The 22,891-nt window shown below is 40.0% G+C and overlaps 1 protein-coding gene across 1 annotated transcript; it reads left to right on the top strand.

Annotated features, from left to right (window-relative positions):
- The first annotated feature begins 5,498 nt into the window (after positions 1-5,498).
- Positions 5,499-22,833, top strand: DEK (DEK proto-oncogene). Its single transcript, XM_066189191.1, has 11 exons — positions 5,499-5,698; positions 7,345-7,497; positions 9,179-9,280; positions 9,788-9,897; positions 11,746-11,840; positions 13,244-13,364; positions 14,437-14,619; positions 16,421-16,553; positions 18,829-18,977; positions 20,272-20,340; positions 21,264-22,833. Exons 2-11 carry the CDS (start codon positions 7,356-7,358, stop codon positions 21,273-21,275), a joined length of 1,116 nt encoding a protein of 371 aa, XP_066045288.1. The 5' UTR covers positions 5,499-5,698; positions 7,345-7,355; the 3' UTR covers positions 21,276-22,833.
- Positions 22,834-22,891: the final 58 nt, after the last annotated feature.

Raw genomic sequence — 22,891 nt, 5'->3', positions numbered from 1 at the left:
CTGGGTGCGGGCCGGGCGGCACTCCGGGGGCGGTACCCCGCGGGAAGCCGGCCGGGGAGCTGCTGCGAGCCCCCGGTCCGCACTCGGGTCCTGCCGCCCTCGCAGCTCCCCTCCCGCGCTGCGCATCTGCCTCCCGGCCCGGGGCTGGCAGCGAGCGCAGGGACCGGCGGTGCTTCGGCCACCGGGGGTGCTCCGGCCGCCGAGGCCGCTGCCGGTGGCGGTCCTGGGCGTGCAGCTGCAGGCGGCGCTGCCGCCGCCTCCCACAAAGGACAAATTCACTTTCCACGTCCTGAGCGCGGCGGCGGAAAGGCTCGGTGTCGGGGGGGTCCCACCGCTGCCGGGCCGCTGTGGGGGAAGACCTCGCTCGGGAAAGAAAAGCTTCTTGTCTTCAGGACAGCGTCGAATTATATCATCTCAGGAAGACAAGTTATTTCCAAGATCACCTTAAATTATTAGAAAGCCACAGCGTTTTCCTTCTTTTCATCTTTGGTTCTTTGGTGTTTTGTTGTTTTTTTTCTCAATAGAGGTTGCCAATACCTACGCACAATGTGTGTGGAAAACTATCAGTTTCACTCTGTAGCACAACTTGATGGGCCACGTGTAAACTCCTCCTAGTGCAAAGTAGTAATAGCCCCAGCAGTGTTTTCCGTTTACAGTAGGTTCAAAAATGTGTAATTGTAAATGAATTGTACAAACACCTATAGACTTGTCAAGTAGAAATTTACAGACTCAGACATTTAAGGCGTAAATGAATGGACAGTGTTTCTTTCTCCAAAGTGTGTTACATAACATTTGCACAGCTCGCTGGCACATCCACGCACTATTCATAGAAACGCAGTCCCAAGGTAGCAGGAGGCCAATAACTGAGTGGGCATTCATTGCGGGTCAGATTCTGTCCTTGCCATGGTTTGCTTTGGAAACCATGCTGTGAACACAGCTCGATAGTGAGGAGCGGGTGGGACATTAAGGCAAGGACCCTTTTACACCCCTCTCCTTGGTGTCAACAGCAGAGTTCTTACGGGCTGTCGCCTGCGGGAGCTACAGGTCATCCGTGCACAGGTCCCAGGCTGCTTCTTCTTCCTTCTAAATACTGGATCTAGCAGTAGATCTAAGAACTCTGTAGAACACATAAAAGCCATGCATGCTTTGACTGAACACAGAGTTGTAGGTGTTCCCAAACACACACAAAGCAGTAATTTTCAAACCCTGCAAAGATTTGACTTCATGGTAAAGTGGAAGGTAAACAGAAATCCCCACACAGAGCTCAGTCTGACAACGCAACAATTGTCATTCAGACACAGATGAAAAATGTGCTTTTATATACTACTTTGATTCCTTGGCTGTCTCTGATGTTTCTTTGTACTTTACAATTTTGTTGAACCTTTCACATACCATGAATCATGGCACAAAAAGGGATTTCTAAAGTATAGTTAAACTGTTTTCATTGATTTCATATTGATTACGCATTTCAGGTTTGCGAGTGTTTGTATTTACAGGGACAACTCTTTAAACTTCTTAAGGGTCAGGCATGACAAGCCTGATGATGGATAAAATTAGCTTACTAATCCTGACACACGTAGATGGGGTATAAAAAAGGAAATGAATGTAGGATGCAGGACCCCCTTAGGAAACTGCAAACTGAGTGTTCTTATCAGTTAACATACGTAAAATACCTTGCACAAATGTGCAGTGAACACCTGAAGATTCTCAGCTTAGGTTGTTGATCACATCATAACTTAACAGCATACTACTCAGATAGTTTTCAAGTTCTTGTCTTTTAAATTGTAATAATTAGCACAATTATTGGTTCATATTTAGACGCCTGCTTTCAGCAGCAATTAAATAACCCTTAGATTCAAAAGCCATATACTGCTCCTAATGTTAATAAAGATGTACTTGCCATTTGCACAGAACTTCCTCAGAATTTCACAAGACATTTTGACATTTTGAAACTTTGTCACATGACAAAAAAACCCTGAAGTGTGTACACACATACATATATTTAAATGACTTGTACAAGAATACAAAGCAACGGTAACTACGTTACTAAAAAAATAGCATCCCATCATTTGTTGCTGTGGTATTTTACACTATGAATAAAATTCCAAATGAGAGGTACTTGGTGTCTACTTTGATGCAGGGCACTTTCTCTGCAATCCACAGATGACCTTTTCTGTAGTTTTGCCCACAGCAGACTTGCCAGTTTCTGTGCTGATGGCAGGACACTGCAGTAACAGGTTACTTTGGAAAGAAAATAAAGGCAACCCTGGGGCACTTTATAAAGGGAAGCCTACATTTCTGCTCCCAAAATCTTCTCGTACATTGTTTTATGCTCTATACCAAGAGCCAATAAACATTGCTTGCTAATACAAGCTGCTCTGAATTAACTGAAAAGAGATGTCTTTACTAACAGCGGCAGGTGATGATGTTTAAAACTGCATTGCCTGGTGCACTTCAGCATAAAATACAAGCTTGTAATGTATGCTGGAACAAGTGGCTGCCCCTTTTTACAGCCCCCTCAAACCGGTTTTCACCATTTAATACTACTGAGCTCTGATGCCTAAGAAACTTACTCTTTGATATCTAAAAGTGAGCCTCAGGTACCTCCAGGAGAACTATGTTTCATAGGACTGGCATCTGCAGATGGAGCTAGCTGTCAAAACCCTGTGTGTCCTTAACATTGGGACTCTGACAGTAAAGGAGCACCCTCTCTGTGATTGAATAAGGAGAGCAGGCTATAGGAAGCAGCTGTTAAGAACTGATTAAAATAACTTATCCCTTTCCAATTTGTCCTTCTTCCAGGACCAAGGCTTTTAGCTTGCATTTAGAACCTTTCATTACACTGTCTAAACACCTTACATAATGCTAATATTTTATACCAATAACATTATCTCATCCAGGTCTTTCAAATCTCAGCTGAAATAATATGAAGTGAACTTCATCAGACTGGGAGAAGACAATCTGATTACACTTCTAGGGAAGTGTTGATACAGCAAATTATCCCAAAGCAGTATATTGAGAATCAGCACTCTTACTCGTAGTCAAAATGAGAAGATAAACCCGTTTCAAACTATTTTCTTGAATTTAGAATTTTCCCTTCAAAACATATGCAATTTTTTTTTTTCAAATTGGTCCCCTCCTTCTCCCACATTATAGCTTTGCAGATTTTTTCTGAAGTCTTCTTAACCCATATTGTCTCAGTCTTACCTGGGAGATGCAAAAACCAATTATTAAACTGTTGACAACATACTAAAACTACTCCATAAAGCTGTAAAGCAAAAAGATACTATGAAGGGCAGAGAAGGATTAAAAAAACACAATCAAAAGAAGTTATCGTAACTGTTGAAGTTCTGCCAGAGGAACCTGTGACAAAATGAAATTCAGCTGCACCGACTGTATCAGTTCCTAAAATACAGGATTTGGTTTATGTTTAAGGGTCTGTCAGCTACTAAAATGGTATGACTTCACTAAAAGGATCAATGAAACCATTATCTTCTATTTCTCCTCAAGATGAAGATGCATCTAATGTGGTATATGTAGAATATCAACATACGTAATTCAGTTAAGCAAATCATCTCCACAGGGTAAAGACATCCTTCTTTACAAAATGACAACCTAATTTATCATCACAACCTGAAGCACAGCCTTTGGATGTCTTCTGCCACAATTCTGAATTAATCCAAACCTATTAATCTTACAGGAAGTAGTTTGTTGTCTTCAAACATCTGTCTCGTGCCATTTGTGTAGCCCATGGCTCAATGATATTTTTGTCTCCTTATTGTGTGTTAACAATAAGCTTGTCTAATTACATATTGTTGGTAAATAATTTACATTTTCCCTTTTAAAATGACCACCATCTGTGATTGCACCGGCTTTAAAAAAAGCTTTAAAATAAGGAATCTGCATCTCTCTAGCTTAATTGGGCTGTGATTAATATACACTCCCCAGACTTTTCTTTTGTACACAGTATATAAGTTGTAGTATTTCCTAATATGTTCATCCTATAGATTGCCCAGAGCAGCTGTGGATGCCTCAGCCCTGGAAGTGTTCCAGACCAGGCTGGATGGAGGTCTGAGCAACCTGGTCTAGTGGAAGGTATCTCTGCCCATAGCAGGGGGATTGGCATTTGATGACCTTTAAGGTCCCTTCTGACCCAAACTGTTCTTTGATTCTAAATATTTTGTAGTACTTGTGTTACACCTATTTCCTGGGTTTACTACCAATTCTACAGGACTACACTTTACATATCTAAGACGAACAATTCACAGAAGTGTGACACTCTTCTCATTTCCTCTCTTTTACTGTCCCTTTACCTGGTCCCTCCCAAGGTAAGAACTGTATACCTACAGCTCCTCACACTAGCCAAGAAACTGCTTTTGGGATAATGCGGCTTTCAGGCAAGTCACCTGCACTAGCTAGTTCGGGCTGCTTTCCTTCAACATACCGTCTGTGTACTCCCGACTCCTGTTGAAGGCAACGTGGAGACCAGCCTGACCTCCTCTCAGGCTCCAAGATTAACTCCTACATTTAACTCGGGCCACAGCATGGGGAGTGGGACTGGCCCTCGGCTCTTTCGGGGACCGCCTGTGGCGCTACATTTTGCAGGAGCGAGGAGGCCACATCTCTCCTCAGCCACTCCCTCCCGTCGGCCGCTGCCCCCCGTCCCGCCGCGGCCGTTGCAGCAGCACGGGCCCGCCCAGCGCCGCCTCCCGCCCGCGCCGCCACCGCAGGGATGCGCGCCGGGATCCCACGCACGGAATCGCGGCAAGGAGCGGGCGCTTTGCACCACCCGGCGGGGAGGAGCCGCGCTGGGGTAATACAGAGACGTGGGAAGAATGCTGCGCTCCTGGGAATTGTTAATCGTAGGCGCGCGTGAAGCATAGTCACGTAGAACTGATAGTAAAAGTAGGATATGTGTGTAACACAAGTACTACTACTTAAAAACGTAGAACGGTTTGGGTTGGAAGGGACCTTGGAGATCATCTAGTCCCAACCTACCTGATGCAGGCAGGGACAGCTTCCACTAGCCTAAGTTGCTCAGAGCCCCGTCCAACCTGGTCTTGAACACTTCCAGGAATGGGGCATCCACAGCTTCTCTGGGCAACCTGTGCCCGAGGTATTGGGAAACACTACAATTCACATACTGTATACGAAAGGAAAGTCCCAGGAGCATATATTAATCACCGCCCAATTTAGGCAGGACAAGAGATGCGGATTCCTTACGCTAAGGCTTTTTATTAAACCGCTGCAATTATTAAACCGCATTAAACTGCAATTGCAGACGGTGCCAGTTTTAAAAAGGACGACGCAACGTCGCGGCGCTCTCACCCCCGCCCCCTCCCCTCAGCGGGAGCGCGCGCCCGCCACCGCGCGCGGCCTGACGTCACCGTGGGCGGGCGCTCGTGACGCGCGCTCTTCCCTGCCCTCGCCGCGCCGGCCGGGCCGCGAGCGCTGATTGGCCGCCGCCTTCCCGCTTCCTCCTCGCCGCCCGAGAACCCGCCATTTTGAAAACCTTGTTGATTCCGGGAGGGAGGGAAGAGGGAGAAGGAGAGGGAAAGAGTGGCTAGTGGCTGTAGGGCTGCGCCGCGGCGGGGCGCGTGTGTGTCGCTGCGCCCGGACCCGCCTCGTCCAGCAGTAACTGCCGCCTTCAGCTGCTGCTGCCGCCGCGCCTGAGGAGGGAGCCGGGGCTCGAGCTGAGGTGGGTCCCGCCGCCATGGCCGTAACGGCGCCCGAGAGCGGTCCCGCCTCGCCGCGCCCGGGCCGGACGGGGACGGACTGTGACGAGGAGAAACGCTACGCGGTCGCCGCGCCGCCCGGCTCCCGCCCCGCGCCGGCGACGTGCTGTGTGCGGGGCGCTTGTCACCGGGGCTGCTTTCCTCCCGGCCCCTGCCCCAGGTGTTTCCTGGGTGCTGTGGTGTCCTGCGGCGGGAGCGGGCGGAGCGGTCCTGCGCCCGCCTGGAGCGGAGTCGCGATGGCGCCTTGGCCGCCGGTGCCGTCGGCTTTGCCCCGGCATTCACCTTACATATCGGGAAGGGGGGGACAGGTGGAGAGTCCCCGTCTGAAAAGCCCGAGGCGAGGGCGGGAGACCCTCTGCCGATAAAGGTGGATCGCAGAACCCTTTTTCCCTAAGCAAAAGTCGTCCCGAACCCAGGTGGTGGAAAGCTAAGAAGTCTCTAACTTTCCCCCTTCTGTTCCCATTGAAAGGAGAAGGAAAGACAGCTTGTAGCGTTTCTCTTGCTTTTACTCCTGCCTTTAAGTAAAAGTCAGCAATTGCCCTGTAAATGCCAGATTTCTTACTACAGATGAAATACTGGTAATAATACCCTGAAAGATATATTTTTCCCTGGTGATTTAGCCAGGAAGCTTTACTTTTCCCCCGTACTATTGGCAATAAATACTGACTCATGTTTTCTGTCATTTGGAACACGACTGATCTCTGACACCTGCTAATGCTGCATATAAGCAGGAGATTCAAATGTTACTTACTGCACCTGATCTCTTGCAGATAATGCTGTCTTTAATGTTGCAAAAAGAAAATGGTTAATTGTGTGAAATTCTGTTCCAGATCTAAACGGTGAAGATTTTTGAAAGCTAGAATTTTAAAAAAATGAAACATATAGTTATCTTGCTCTATAAGATAGACGTCTTGTGTTAGTAGGGAAATGGTACACGCATAACTAAGATATTTTCGTTTTAAAGTTTACATACCAGCCACTTCAGATGCTAAGAAAAGACTCTCGAATATGCTAAGTATGAAGCATTTATTCTTTTTTGTTGTAGTTCTGCAAATTAAAACTAGAAAGTATTTTCATGCCCAAAGATGCAGCAACTGTCTAGGTTATGAAAGCAGTGTTAATTCTTTCCTGAATTGCTTTTAACTTTTTTGTAATGTTTTTGTTCCCATTTCCCACCTAAATAAGTAACTTGTTTAAGTTCCTAGGAAACTTGCATGCATAGTTAACCATGATCAAAAATAAGTATTAAGTTTATAGCAGGGTGCAGTAAAATTGTGATATCTTAAAACACTGCAGTTTTTAATAGGTAACAGTATCAGCTGCTTTGAGTGGGTGTTTCCCAATGTTTCACAAAAGCAGCGTGATGACTTGTGTGTGAATAGAATTTATAACCTTTTAGAGTGTTCTTAACCAGAGCAGTTGCGGAATGGATGGCAGTTTCTTAAAAGTTGTGTGTATGCTGAGCACCTTAGTGATTAGAAGATGTGAACAGTCACAGTCCCAGCACACTGCTTCTGCTGCACAAAAAGATCATTTTTGAAAGCAAGATTCCTGTGTTTTTCATGGATATTGTTCTGCTGCTGATGGTTTCCCCTGACTCTTTTTACAGAAGCATACACCATGTCTTCTGTTGATTCATCAAAAGAAGATACAATGTCATCAGAAAAAACAGATGAGAAACCTGAAACTGAAAACAAAGCTGAGGAGAGTGATGAAGATGAAGAAGAAGAAGAGGAGGAGGAGGAGGAAGAAGAAGAAAAGGGTACTTATTTTTCCATTGAATAAGTTGTTCTTTAATGAATGCCAAGCTATTGAATGCAGTCTCCTGTGATTTTGGCTAATTGTACAATTACTGGGGAGATTCCATGGTGCATCTGTCTCATGGCTCATAATCGCTTCCCAGTAGACTATAACAGGCAATGCTAAAAACAGTGGTGCTGATTTATCTCAGGAAAGATGAAAGGAATTGCCATCATCCTGGACTTTTATACCAGGGATTTTTTGTTGTTGTATAAATTTTTCGATGGTTATAGGAGGTAGTGTCCCTTATCAAATTATTTTTTGCCAATAACACTCTGAAGTGATCTGTGTTTGCAAAAGAGAAACTTTAAAGTGTGCAGTAGTGTTGGAAACAACATGGATGTCTTTGATTAACTACAGTGAATTAATTTTCTGGGTATCCAAATGTAATTATCTTAAGTCAGCAGAAATTTCTTTAGACTAATTTTGGTAGTAAAAAATAGTGGCAGTATGATAGGATGAGCAAGCAAGGCAAGTTTTTTGTTTTAGCGTGTAATTGAAGGTAGTTAAGGAGAACAAAACAAGATGAAGGAACTACTATGCAAAAATGTTAATTTCTATTGTGAGGTCGCCAGGCATCTCTTTTCAAAAGGAAAGCATTCATAGAAATATGACTGTAATGTGGCGCAGTGAAAACCAAGTCACTGATGCTCCTGGATCCTTAAAAGATATGAAGTTTGACTTTAGGAAAGGTGGTAGAAAGAAGACAGGTTATGCTGCTTGGAAAACAGCGGAGTAATTAGCATTGGATTTTCAGAAAAAAAAATTCATTTTGCTCTGGTTTTGATTATGTTCATACAGGTTTTGAAGCTGCTTTCAGATGTTAAAGTCAGGACAGCCCATCTGTTTAGCTCTAAGGATAGTATTACTTGAGGTCAGGTATTTTAGTATGAAATGTTTAGGTGAAGCTTTAGCTTTTTTTTTGGAGTGGTGTCATTAAATTAGGGATGTGCAGGGTATGTGTAAAACAATCTAAATGTATTCATTAGTAAGCAATCTCAGAATTACTGGGAATAATATTCTTGTAGCATTAGTGACACTGATATTGTGCCCTGCAGAGTGCTTCTCTGTGTACCCTGGGATGTGTAATACAGTCCCACTGCACTTGCGCTTCCGCCTCTCCTGCTGCAATGGGTGGTTTCTCCAGTCCAGTAGTGGGAAATGAATCTGTGTGCAGGCATCCTGGACCCTGCTTTTGCCCATCTGGTGGTAGTATTCTTCTTCAGAGTGCTGTGGGTGCAGCTGTGTGCATATGGACTGGAGCATCCAAGGAGAATGTGCAAACAGGGTCTGCTTCATGTCTGAAAAAGGCAATGAAAGGAGAGAAGGATGGATTTCTGAAAACTCGTAGTCCTACTGTCTCCATCATGGTGACGTTACCTTTAGGAAGTGCCCAGTCTCATCTTCAAGGTTACCTTGGATACAGGATTGTGTTGAAGAACTAGAGAGGCTTCTAGTTCTGTACATGCAGCTCTATAGAATCACGTTGGCTTATAAGCCAAAGGTCTGAAAGTGTCATAGTACTTGTCTGTATCATCATCTGTTTTTGATTTGCTGTTTCAAAGAGTCAGTGTTGTGTTGCCTGTCACTTCGGTCAGATCTGCAATGGAGAATATTGTGTTTAAGGAAGCTGTCTTTTGCAGAGAAGAGTCTCATTGTTGAAGGAAAAAGGGAGAAGAAGAAGGTTGACCGACTGACCATGCAAGTGTCCTCACTGCAGAAGGAACCTTTTACAATTACACCAGGTAAGCCTGACTTCTCACATATGAATTGTGAGTGTTAGGAAGGATAATGAAAACTCTAAAAAGATGAAATTACTAATTTGTTGTAGGTAAGAGCTAATTTATGAGTCGTGATTCTTTTTAAAATAATAAGGCTATTATATGAAAACTCTCTTTTATTCTGTAGCATCAGTTTAAACTGTAAAAGTTACATGATGTTTAAACTTACTTGGAATAGCATCTTCAGTACCTCACCACTACTAACAAAGGCAGGAGCAGCCAGAATAGAAAGAAATGCCAAATCCTTGTGCCCTGATCTAAGTAGTATCAAGTAAGGCAGCTAAAGAGCCTATCAGGATGCCTAACTGATAAGAAAAGGCTTGCCTAATGTTTTCGCTATTATGAAGTCTAATGCTGTTTTTAAGGGACTTCTTTGCTTTAAAAAAAAAAAAAAAAAAGTAGAAACTTTAAGTTATAAACATACGTAAATACGAATGTGATGAATAGCATAAATGATTTTAATTGTTTCAGGAAAAGGACAAAAACTCTGTGAAATTGAGAGGATACAGTTCTTTCTGAGCAAAAAGAAGACAGACGAACTTAGGAACCTGCACAAACTCCTCTACAACAGGCCAGGCACCGTAAGAATTTCAGCCTTGTATATCCATTAGTTCTTATGTATTACAAATGCATACAAATGTTTGTAGTGCAGTTTTTTTACATTTGTTCTTATGGTCCTATTTCTTGAGTGCTATTTATTACAAGCTACTTAGAAAATGGGTATTTGCAGGACCAGTTAAGTAAGCCTTCTCTTTTTAACGCCTGTAAACTCTCTTCCTATAAAAATCCTGTGGCAGGATGTACTAAATAAATGTATCTTGAATGTAGATTTGATTTTTTTTTAATGGGGGAATGGTGGATTACCTTACAAGGATGAGTTGGAAATAATTTATGGTTCACATGCTAAAAGCTGCTCACATGGAGATGGCACTCAAAATACTCCATGTATTAACATATTGCTGCCTCTTTTTCGCTTTGTTTGCAGTAAGCAGTAGAAAGATAAATGTGATAGAAATCACTATTAAGATTTTATATAAAACAGTTTTCTTAAGATAATTAAAATATTATATTGTCCATTTTGTATTTTGGGATGACACTTAAAATATAATAGCAAATCTTTATTGGAGTGATTTATGTATCATTGATTGTGCCTTAAAATTCAGAGTAAATATGACCCATTTTCCTTGCTAATGGAGGCAACATGTGAAATTGAGGCAGATTAAGTTGTACTATTTCTATACATTTGCTATAATTATTGGAACTTTTAAAAATATCTTTGTGTATTTTGGAGATTTGAACAGCTAGCACAGAAACCGGAAATTGAATAGTACTAGTACAGATGTATGCTAGCTGTAATTTCTCAGACCACTGCTTCCTATGCAATGTTTATTTAAATGGCAAAGAATGATCTGTTGCCATAGTTCATTCAGTATTCAGAAAAAGAATGTATCAATATGGTTTCAGTCAAAACAATATTTAATCAGAGTTTTTGGGAACTCAGAATGATGTTTAATATAGTGAAGGTCAGATCTTCCCTTGTATGCATGTATTTTTATGTGCTTTTAATTGTAATTAACATTTTTAATAAAACATACCAGTACAACTTGGAAATTTTCTTTAGGTGCTGGACAAAGCTCTTTGGAAAAGGAGCTCAGCTTTGATAAAATCATAAACTAGTGGAGAAACAGCAGAAACAAAATCTGTAGAAGTATTGATAGCTAGTTCACATTATTCCTGATGGTGTTATAAAGATCTCAGAAGATCAAGAGATCTGGGGTTACTTTTTAACAAGTTTTTATTTTTTTTTGGTGAAAGGAGATGAAGTGGAAACAACTTAAATACATTTGTGATCTTGATGGGAGCAATTTTCCCATTATAAGGGCTCTTGCAATGGAAGTTCAACCCAGGTCGAACATCAGATGTAACGGTAGAAGTTGTAGGTTGGGTGGTACGTAAAAGCAAAAATTTGTCCTACTAAATAAGCGGTTCAAAAGTAGAGTCATGGTCCTATGTAAGACTTCAGAATAGCTAGTAAAGAAAATCTACTTTAGCAGATTATAGAATAATAAACAAAATTATTTTGTAACAAATTACATGACACAAAACATGCAGCAGGTGTCATAATGTTGTAGTTTTGCAAACCCGTAAATCATCATGCAGTTCATTTCTAAATGAGCCTGAATGGCAAGTGACTTTGTCTAGTAAGATTGAAAGTACCGCAGTCACAAGAAGCTGAACTTAATTGTTGTAGTTTGTCTGTCATAAGTAAAAGCATAATCCATGTAGGTTATAACTTAAAAGGTGTAGCTTTGTCAACAGAAAGCTAAATGCTAGAACAGATTTTTCTTGTGTGAAACATTAACAATTGTAGTCAGATGAAATTTCTTAAACTGCTTGCAATGAAAAGTTATCTGTGTGTTCTGTTCTAGGTTGCATCCCTAAAGAAGAATGTGGGTCAGTTCAGTGGGTTTCCATTTGAAAAAGGAAGTGACCAATATAAAAAGAAAGAAGAAATGTTAAAAAAGTAATGGTCTCTTGTTACTTAACAAAGCTTGGTTCATGCACTTTATTTTTACTTTTTTTTCTTCCAAAATTTTACTTGAGATTAAATTTAAACTATAAGCCAGGTGGCTGTTTACTAGAGCTCCGTATTTTCTGAGTTGATTTTAATCACACAAACTAGTCTCTTAAGACAGCTTGAAATGTATTAAGAGTTAAATTGTGAACATTTTATTCACAATTCCTACATTCCTGTCTTTAACTATTGCATGCTAACTGGCAGATTCTTCTGCCAAGTGAGAGGAAAGCATTATTTCCCCGGGGCCAGCATTGTGAACACGTTGTGCTTTATCTGTGGTACAAACCTGCATCCTTCTCTGCCTTAAAACCTTCCTCCTTCAGAATCAAAGCCATTTCTGCTTATTATATATTAAACATACTAGAATTGCTGTAGCAACTAGTCTCACAAACATTTTGTTTTTCTCTCTGCTGTCTCCCTTCATAAGCTGCTTTTCCATCAACAGGAGAAGCTGCTGCAACTTAGTTTTGGCTGGACTGAAAGGGTTTAAAATGCCCTTGCAAAATAACATTTACTCAATGTGTTCTAAAGCTGGGAGTTTTTTCAGTGCTTGTCTGTTGATGCTGGAAAGGCTTCTAGAACTTGGAATTCCCAAACTTTTCTTCTTCTGATAAGCAGTTTTCCAGGAGTACAGTTTGTCAAATACATGGAAATTCAGAAAAAAAACTCTCTCTCCTGATAGGAGTTTTGACTGTTACCCATGGGCTTAATTGGATAATTCCCCTTATCAAAAAAAGGTTGCAAAATAAAGTAATTTGGCACATTTTTTTTCATATTTTCTGTATGAAACAACTGCTAATTTAGTCTTCAGCGAATATTCTGAAACCTGATTGTGTTGAGTTGTGTATAAAGCTGCAGAGCCCTGTGTGCTTGCGTTACTGTTGTGCTTCTGCTGCTGTTGATAGCTGTGTGTGGAACACAAACTGTTGATCAGTTTGTTAATTTGTTCTGCCTCTGTGCTTGATTTCTGCCCAGACTTTACACTTGCATGTCATATTTTAACAGCACTGAACAAGGTGATCAAAGGCCAACATGTATTTTGCAGAACCTTACCACTCAGGCCATAGATCATAAAGAATGTAATACTTTTTTTTACTATGATTCCTTAACTTTTTAAAAATATTCTATTATATAGACACAAAGATTAGGGATTTGTTTTATCTTGCTTTATGTAATTTGGTGATGATTCTTTGCTTAACTATAGATGAGACTGAAAGTGTGGTTGACTGTGTGTATATATTGTCAAGTGGCAGCCACAAACCAGACAGCAGCTTCTAGCAGCCATATGTTGACTTTTTAGGATGTGATACTGAATCTTTTTCTCTTTTTTTTTTTTTTCCCCCCTACAGATTTAGAAATGCAATGTTGAAAAGTATCTGTGAAGTTCTTGACTTGGAAAGATCAGGAGTTAATAGTGAGCTCGTAACTAGAATATTAAACTTCCTAATGCATCCAAAATCTTCGGGCAAGGTGAGATGTAGGTTGTTATGCTTGCTTTTATAGCTCTGTTCTAATGGAAAATGCATCTGTCCTCTATTGCTCATTGTTTGGTTGTTTCCAGTGATAATACCATTACTGTTTTAACTTACTGAAGTAGGAATGACTTCTTGAAAGAGAGTAGTTCTACTACTGCAGGCATCCATAATGGGGTGAGGGCTTAAATAGAAATTATGTTGATATGTGGGTGTACCCATTACACACTGTTTGTGCACGGAAGTGTGAGTTCAACACATGGAGCTAATTAGGATATCCATTCCCAAATACCAGTTGGCCTCTGCTTTCTGGGTGGTGGAGAATAGATACACGAAAGGACGAGAAAGTCAAGTGTCAGATATTACCTGTGTTTGCTGTATTTGGCAAATGTAAGTTATCACATTTGGGCATCACCAAATGGATTTTGTTGCAGGGTACAAAAACCAGACTGGATTTAGCCATTGCACTAGATGCAGAGTGCCAAGACTGGTAAACTCTGTTGTTAATCTTCTTGGACTTTCAGTTTTTAATCTAAAAGTAATACTAAAATAGTTGCAGTGTTGCTCAGGAAATTAAATCTGTTTCCAATAAACACTGGGAAGTGATGTGAATAAGGGGTCGGCATGCTGCTTTAGGGACACAAGGTACTGAGTTACAGGAAAATGCAGGTTTGCATAAGACGTGTCAAAATTCTTGCCTTTAAGTCTTCTGACTTGTTTTCAGCTGACTTGTTACCAAAAGAAAAGACTTGTTTTATGGCTTGGTAGGTAAAAGAACAATCTAGAAGTAACTTTTCTTGCTTCCCTTCTCTAACACACAGTCTTTGAAGATTTGTTTGCTTAGAGGAGGGGTGCACTTAGCTCAGAACTGAAATTTCATTTTGTTCAACTCTATCTCAATAGTGAATATTTGCTGACTGCAACATATGACTTAAGTGTACATATAATAGTCCTGGGTTGTGTTGAGACACCTCTTTGTTTTTTTAATATTCTTTCGTGTGATTTGAAAGAATTTATCTTTTTATGCTTTTGTATTCCTACTTGGATTACACACATCTCTTGTCTCTCAGCCATTGCCAAAGTCCAAAAAACCACAAAGCAAAGGTGGTAAAAAAGAGCGCAGTAGCTCTGGAACAACAAGAAAATCAAAACGAACCAAGTGCCCGGAGATCTTGTCAGATGAATCCAGTAGTGAAGAAGATGAAAAAAAGGAAAAGGATGAGTCTTCAGAAGAAAAAGAAAGTGAAGATGAGGTAATGAGTTGTTTTGTTTGTTTTTCAACATTGTCATTGCTATCAATTGGTAACTCTTAGAAGACAGAGTTGGGGAGTAAGTGATGATTAAATAAAAGAAAAGGGGACATATCTGCAATTTATGAGAAGTTTTCATAAATTCTTAGTGTGATGAATTTAGAGAGTCATTTAGATAAAAGGCAAAAGTTCTGGTTCTTGGTTGTGTTGTATGCACCTTATAAAACCATTTGCTGTGTTGTGCCATTGTGTCATTTTGGGGCAGCCAAGATTGCTTGTGTAATTGGTTGTATTTCTTGTATCATTTTGTGATGGCTTTATTGTTATTTCATAATGCAGTGTTTAATTTGATAACTAGGACTTTGTATTCAGTAGGAGTTACTGACCTACCTGACTGCATTGGTTTTGGATTTTGTCTCCATATTCCTCCTGGATTTTATATCTTAATCTCTCTCTTCAGGTTTCGTGTCTTAAAGTAAGCAACGTAGTAGGCAGCCTCAGAAAGATCCCTGCAACCTCTGAAGTGTCTTAGTCTCATTGTATTTTGTGTTTTCTTTAAAACTTTCTTCGTAGTAGGCAAGAAGTGTCAAATCATGGAATAGTTTGGTTTGGAAGGAACCTTTTAAGGGCCATCTAGTCCAATCCTCCTGCAATGAGCAGGGACATCTTCAACTGGATCAGGTTGCCTCATTCAGCCTGGCCTGGAATGTTTCCAGGGGTGGACATTCACCACCTCTCCAGGCAACCGGATTCAGTGTTTCACCACCCTCGTTGTAAAAGAAATTCTTCCTTATTTCTCCTCTAAATCAACCCTCCTTGGGTTTAAAGCCATTACTCCTTATCAGACCCCTGCAACAGCAAAGTGCAATTAGTCAAACTGCTGGTGTCCAAGAAAGTTCTCTATGGAAACTATGGAACCCTAGGCTGTAATATAAGGCCACTGTTTACTTGGGTTACAATTTTGTCTGTTGAAATGGAAGGCTGCTAGGTTAATAGCCTTAGCTATAGGAAATGGTAGAAATCTTTTGTTGAAAGGCAATTAATGTAACTCAGCAGTTTGTTTTGTTGGGGTCATTTTGATAGGTGTTGGGTTTAATGTAAAAAGATGGTTCTAGGAAATTCCTATGCCTCCATGAAACAACCTTAATTCTTACTGTGCCATTTTCTTTCCTTATAAATGGCAAATTGAAAGAGGGCTGAAATACTCAAAGTTGACATATGTGTTAATTTCTTCAGGAAAACAGGGTCTCTTCTGTGAGGAGAGGAATATCTGTTTCAGAGGAAGGAGTTGTCTTTTTTCCAAGAACTCAATTATTTAAAATAAAACAAAACAAAAAAAAACCCCAAAAATCTAAGACCATCCAAACAAACAAAAAGGCGTAGCAGTAAACTCCATTGATCTAAGTGGGTCATCTTTGCCTTCTTTCGGAAGGTAGGAGTTAGGTATGTCTGCAATGGCTGAGTGGACTGAAGTCTTCAGAAACTGAAGTTTAGGTGCATGGAATAAAAGCTTAATTATTGCAAAAGCACTGCTTTATCAGATTAGTTTGAAAATAGGACCTAGTGAAATGGATAATACCTGTTTGTACAGCTTTAAGATTGTAGCATTTTTGAAAGAGTTAGGTTTATGACAGCTTTTGATATAATCCAAGTAGAAGGATGTAGGCAGTGTATCTGTTTTGCTGCCCCAGCTCTGTTGGAAACTTAGGCGTGGAGTGGCTGGAGTAAATTTCCTTTATGGAAAAGAGGTATGGATTGTTCAAGTAATACCCATTGCTTTAATTTTCTGGTTTTCTTTTTGTAGCCGCCTAGAAAAGCATCTAAACGAGAAAAACCTAAAAAGATGACTTCTAAAACCAAGAAAGCTGTGAAGAGTGCAAATGTCAAGAAGGCAGACAGCAGCACTACTAAGAAAAACCAGAACAGTTCTAGAAAAGGTAAATGCTTTAAATCTTTCATCATGTATTGCCTTGTAGCTTAACTGGCATGCTTATTAGAAAGCAAGCTTTTGCACCTTATTGTGAAAGAAAATGGAATTTGGTAAATTGTTGGTTTACTACTTGACATTTCTTTCCTTGAAACAGTATTTAATAAAAAAACCTGTTGATTTGGGTGTATTTCATGTATTCCTGCTGTGTGCACATGGATAGTTTTTATTTGCATATAAACTGACAGTATCAGCCAAGCTCTCCATTTTGCTGGAAGACCATTGATGAAGTTCTGTCGGGGCCTCTATAGTGGCTTTATGCAAATCTTGTAATTGATCCAGTGGTGTGTATCCCATGTGTGTGTCTTTGGTTCAGCAGCTTGATACGAGTTTTTTAACAGAGAAATGGTTTCTCCATGCATCCTTTTGCAGTTGGTTTTCTCCCAATCTCACGATGTGCATGAAGGGTGTACAGACACCGAGTTTCTTAATAGCTCCGTAAAGATTACAGTAGTGAGGGTGGGGACAGTGGTGTCTGGCCAAGCACCTTTGCCAAAAAGGGCCTGGGCAGGGGCAGATGGTTCCTGCAGATGCTCATTGAGGCCCTTCAGCAATGGGCCCTCCTGATAAGGAGCACCGACAGCACTCGGGGCTCTTGCAGCAAGTATGGGGCCAGCAGCTCAGCCGAGTGACTGGCGCCCTGTTCAGCAGCTGTGAGCTGGCCTCAGCAGCAGTGTCCAGCTGTGGGCTCCCTAGGGCAAGGCAAGCATGGACATCATGGAGCAAGTCCAGGGCAGGGGCACCAGGATGTTGAGGGGGCTGGAGCACAGGGTGGAGGAGGGAAGGCAGGGACAGCTGGGCCCGTTCAGCCTGCAGAAGAGACGGATGAAGGGGATCATCCTGCAGTCTGCAACTCCCAAATAGGAGAGTTTGGGAAAGGCAGGGCCAGGCTCTGCTTGGAGGTGCACAGGACAAGCTGCCACCAGGGGAAATGCAGTTACTTGTTAGGGGAAGAAACTTCACCATGTGGGTGGTCACAGAAAGGGGGCCTGGAGGAGCAGTGGAATCCCCATTGGTGGAGATGTTTGGGCATCAGCCTGGCAGGGGCCCAAGCAACCAGCTCCATGTTGGCCTTGTTCCAAGCAGCAGCTTTGGTACCAGATCATCTTCAGAGGTCCTTTCCCACCTTAAGTTCTCTTACACTCTGTGATTGTAGTCTGAGTCACTAATGCAGTTTATATCCATACTGCAAAAGTACTTTGTTTAATGCTGGCACTGGCGTATGCACAAGCATCAGGTCAGGTTATTTACCCTTCTCGTCAGTGCTTTGCAAAAAGGTGCAGGTAAGTTATGCTAAATTTCTTTCATGGCCTTATTTTTCAACAGAGTAACTTGCCTGTGCTGAGCTCAGTGTATTTTCAGTTTGACTTCTAAATGCAGCTGAGTTGCGTGTACACCTTATTTTGTTGTCAGTGCATGTACATATATATATATATATATATATGTGTGTGTGTGTGTGTGTGTGTGTGTGTGTATGTATACACACAAATGTTATTTATGTGTTTTTCCTGTAAATTACATAATATATTTTTAATTTCTTATTTACTCCTCCTGCATTTTTGTTTCCAGTTTATGTTTGCAGTACAAAAATCAAAACATTAAGTAGATCATTCTGTAAGGTCATTATCTAGTTTGTTTGGTATCTGCTCTGAATTTTATTTTGTTGGCAGTAGGGGAACTGAGTGGATGTTGGAGTCATTCAGTGTAATTCTTTTTCTGCTGGAAAAGATGGTAGGAGTGTCCTGTGCTTCTTCACTTAACTTCTTTTACGAAGTTGTCCTTATTAGTTCTTATGGTGTTTCTGATAGTAAGTTTGCAAAATTACAAGATCCTAGTGTACAGCACTGCTAGGGGAAAAAAGAAATGCAAACTCCTTTTTAAAGGAAACAATTACTGTTAATTTTTTTAGGGCTGGAATACCTGAATTAAAATTGTTGTAATAAGTCTTTTTCATTAGTTTAGATTAGATAGATTAAATTAGTCCCATACTTATTAGAGTTCTTGCTGATTTATAAACTGATGGTTCATCAGTAATTACACAAATTCATAAATAAATGTAGTACTGATAGCATTAGCTTTGTTTTTAAATGGATGGTCTAGCAAGATGTCTGTTTTAAAGGAAAACATCTGGATTGGATGTTTATGGAAAGTTCTGATGGCTTCTGTTTTTAAGGAAGAAAACAAACTGAAAACCTATTACAATCCAAACTGTTCTTCCTATTTAGAAAGCGAGTCTGAGGATAGTTCAGATGATGAACCTTTAATAAAAAAACTGAAGAAACCACCCACAGACGAAGAACTGAAGGAAACTGTCAAGAATTTGTTGGCCAATGCAAACTTGGAGGAGGTTACAATGAAACAAATCTGCAAGGAGGTAAGACAATTTTGCAGTCTCTTTATAGCTAGTGGATTTTTTGTGAACTGACTTTTCTTATCATTTAGAAATGGAGACTTGTTCTCTGCCCTGTTGTTCAGAAGCTAAATAGTTTTGCATTGGTTTATTTACTTGTTAATAGCTATAACAATGGGAGCTTTAATCTTCAGATATGCAACATTGCTACCAGCATTAAAAGGGAAATACTAAAATGAGGTACCTGGGAAGTAGCAGTATTACCTCCAGACCAAGTGCCATGTGTGAATACCTGACATGTTTAGACAGTGCAGCAGCTTTGCTGCTGTCTGTAGGGCAGAGCTGTGTCCTGTGCTCTGTACATTTCTGCTGCTCACCTTGCACACTCACTCTTCATATGTTCTTTGTAAATCCATTCAGCTGCTGCCTATCAGCATCTATCAGAATAGTTCTCAGCTGAGTTAATGAGTTGAATCAATTCAGCAAGAAATCCATTAACTGTCAGAACAGCTGGGAACCATGTGGCCAGAAAAGGGAAAGGTGGGGAAAGGTGACCAAAAGACAAACAATTCAGTTACCGTGATATTTTCTGGTTAACTCACATGTTTGGTTTTCCTGGTAATTTCAAGAAGTTGTTTTGAAAAAACTAAACCAGAAGTTATGAGAAAAATGTATGTAATTTCTTTTCATATTTATAGTCATTGTAGATGTCTGAAATTTGGTATGCTGAAGTAAAATAATCTGAATTGGTTGTCAGTGTTGGTATCTGGTTTTTTGTTTGTTTGGTCCTCTCCCACCCTGTTAACCAAAGAGTAGTTGTACAATAGCAGTCAAATGTGTTTACTCTTCTGTTAGTCTCTTGAAAGGATCACAGTTTTACTTACTATCAAATACCAAGGCTGGTACCTTGTATCGAAATACAAGGCTAATTTATTTTGCATTAATTGTTTCGCTTCCTACAGTAATACAGGGCTATCTGACTACTTAAGAGAGCATTTTAAACAGAAATTGGAGAATTCTTGTGTGACATGGCAAGCTAGGCATTTCAGTTTCTTGATGTGAAAAACTATGGTACCAGTTTAGTCAGTTACCAAACATAAAGGAGTACATGCATTTAAATATTTATGTGGTTGAAAGAAGTTCAGGAAAATAAACTTGTGTCTTTCCCTAAAAAACAGAGGGCACTTAGGCAGTTGCAATACTAGAAGTACCAACATCAGGTTTTGCCCTGATTTTATTTAAGCTTCTTCTATTCATACAATCCATTGAATGAAAGTAATTTGAGGGTTTTTTTGTTTTGTTTATACTTTTTTTTTAGGTGTATGAAAAATATCCTAGTTATGATTTATCTGACAGAAAAGACTTCATTAAAAAAACAGTCAAAGAGGTAAAGACTTTATAATTTAGACGATATTCTGAGTTGGGGTGGGTTCTTTTTTTTTCAGCCTGGTGTGCCATTCTCTTACACCAGTTTTAATAGCTTCTTGGATAATATTGAAAGTTTAGTGCTCACCTAAACCTATACCTTTGATGTTTAGTTAATGTGGGGTTTTTTTCCCTTGTGTTTTCCTCTTAAAAAAAAAATTGCTTCAGATTCTTTTCTTAGCATGCCACTACTACTCTTATATATTTCTTTGGTAAGCATAACTAGAATGAGAATAAGAATTAGAATTGTCATAGTTTTTAATGACTTGTACTCTGAAAGCTATGTATTTGCTTTAAATTACAACCTTGGCTGCAAGATGCACTCTAATTGAGGCACTGGTCACCTGCCTTCATAGATAACAATGCATGAGGCTGTACCAGCTCTGCAGGCCTGACAGCTAAGGCAAAAGGGAATAATCAAGATAGATGCTTTTCTCTGTGTGCTCCTAGTAGTACAGTTATGATGATGTTGCCTTTGAGTTTGCTGTGCTGAAGATCAGGCCTTATCTACTGTACTTATGACAGAGGGTTTATTGTGCAATCTGAGGTTTGTAATCTGTAAAAAAAAAAAATCAGGTTTCATTACTTTTGCTTGCCCTGAAACTAAAAATGCAACTGTAGAAGTGAGGTTCACCTTGTGGAGTTAATAAAGTAACTTCAGTTTCTTGTGGCTTCACTCAAGAGGTGTTGATACATGACAGTCTAGAATTGCTGTGTCTTACGTCTTGTGCATACCTGTGTCACTATCAGCAAAGGTATGATAAAGCAATTTGCCTGCTCTAGGGATATTTTTGGGCATTTTGTTATAGCCAAAAGAGAGTATATTTTCATGGTAATGTGATTGGATTGAGAAAAAGGAGAAAACTAATACACTTCTCTTTTCAGTTGATTTCATGATCTGATTTGACTGTGGGAAATGAAGATTCCTGGGTTTATGTTTCCATGGATCTGAAGATCTGATAGGCACCAGCAAAAGGAATGTGTCTTACCTTGTGGTATTTAGTCAGAGCTAATTCTGCTGATCTAATGTTAAGGGTGTTAATGTAAATTGCTTTGTGTGGGTTTTTTTTGTCTTGTTTTGGTTTTTTTAAACAGAACTGCATTTGATGCAAATTTTTGTTGAACATACTTAAGTTTCATGCATGGCAATAAATGTTTCCTTTTTTATAGTTTTGTACATTTTGAATTGCGTTGTGTAACTAGATTCATTAGAGCCATTGTAGCTTTTTAGCGTGGATTACCAGCGTACAGGAGATTTTAAAATTGACTAAGATCTGCTTATCTACATGTATACATGCAGAGACTGGAATATTGCAGTATTGGTTGCAACGATATTTTGAATACATATTAATTCTGACAATGAGAAGAGTTCTTCACATATTAATCTCTTTTATATTCTGATACACTCTACAGAAACAGAATTATTCTGAATCTAGATTACAGTCTTGCATGTGTAGGCACTGAAAGAACTATCACAGCATGGTAACTAATTTGCATATAGATGTTATTTTTGTACTTTTAAAAGGCTTTTTGTTGTGTATATAAAGTTACTTCAAATTTCTTTTGTGCAAATCAGTTTTTTAATCTTGGTATCTTTGAATTTATGACATGAAATGTCAGTGTTCAGCAGTGAGGCAAGGATAACAATGGTGTGCAGAAGTTTCATGAAAATGAGCTGAGGTTTCATCATTTGTCTCATCTTACCTTGTACAGAAACTAAACTGTAGGTTTATACCTGTAGTTTATACAAAGACTACAGAATTGTTTCAATATGTTGGATGTAGTAAATAAAATACCTCCAAATGCAATAGGAAAATTTCTAAAGTTCACTTTGCAAAATATCTTCTTTCTTGGTGTCTTGACCTGATGGCCTACCATCTCAGAAGTCGGTATCCAAGATATACAACTGGAGGCTTGATGGCTTTGGGAATCCTCAGTAGGGCTTCCAAATTGGGCAGCACTGATGTGAATATGTGTTTAACCTCTCTTCAGTGTGGGAAGGCTTTTCTGAACCTGAGCTTCATTGCCTCAGCTTGGACAATGGTACTTGTAAAGCCTGCAGTCTTGAACTTTGGCTGGCAGCGTTTAGGATCAAAGCGAACTCGTTGCATAAATTTTTGTTTAGGTTTTCTCCATACTCCTTGTTTCTAATATGGGAAATCCTACACTTAAAATCATGAAACTAAGAGCTGCCCAAGTGTGGGCTGCCATTCACACCATGAGCACAGAATCCCTCTGACTAGCATTGCTGGAAAGACAAAGCATATTTTTTTGAATTTCGTTAGTGTACAGTTGAGAAGTAAGGGTTCATAAATTATCTAAATTCCAAAAATGTTCAGCCAGTTAGACTGTTGATCTTACACACACGAATATCTTTGCGTGTAATCATTTATAATAAGGCTGAATGTAATGGGGATTTTTTGTATTCAATAAATGTCTTTCACAAAAATGTAAATCAGTTTTAATCTAACATTTGCTTACATGTACAGTAAAAAAACCAAAACTATAGAGGA

This window comes from Chamaea fasciata, unplaced genomic scaffold, assembly GCF_029207755.1.
Source record: "Chamaea fasciata isolate MVZ Bird 193981 ecotype frontalis unplaced genomic scaffold, bChaFas1.0.hap1 SCAF_1, whole genome shotgun sequence".
NCBI lineage: Eukaryota > Metazoa > Chordata > Aves > Passeriformes > Sylviidae > Chamaea > Chamaea fasciata.
Note: the sequence above shows the minus strand (reverse complement) of the source record. Positions and strands in the feature narration are given on the sequence as shown.

Coding starts and splice junctions, on each gene's coding strand:
- DEK (XM_066189191.1), top strand. CDS start 7,356: ATGTCTTCTGTTGATTCATCAAAAGAAGATACAATGTCATCAGAAAAA. Junction 13,365..14,436: donor ATCCAAAATCTTCGGGCAAG/GTGAGATGTAGG, acceptor CTTGTCTCTCAG/CCATTGCCAAAGTCCAAAAA. Junction 14,620..16,420: donor AAAAAGAAAGTGAAGATGAG/GTAATGAGTTGT, acceptor TTCTTTTTGTAG/CCGCCTAGAAAAGCATCTAA.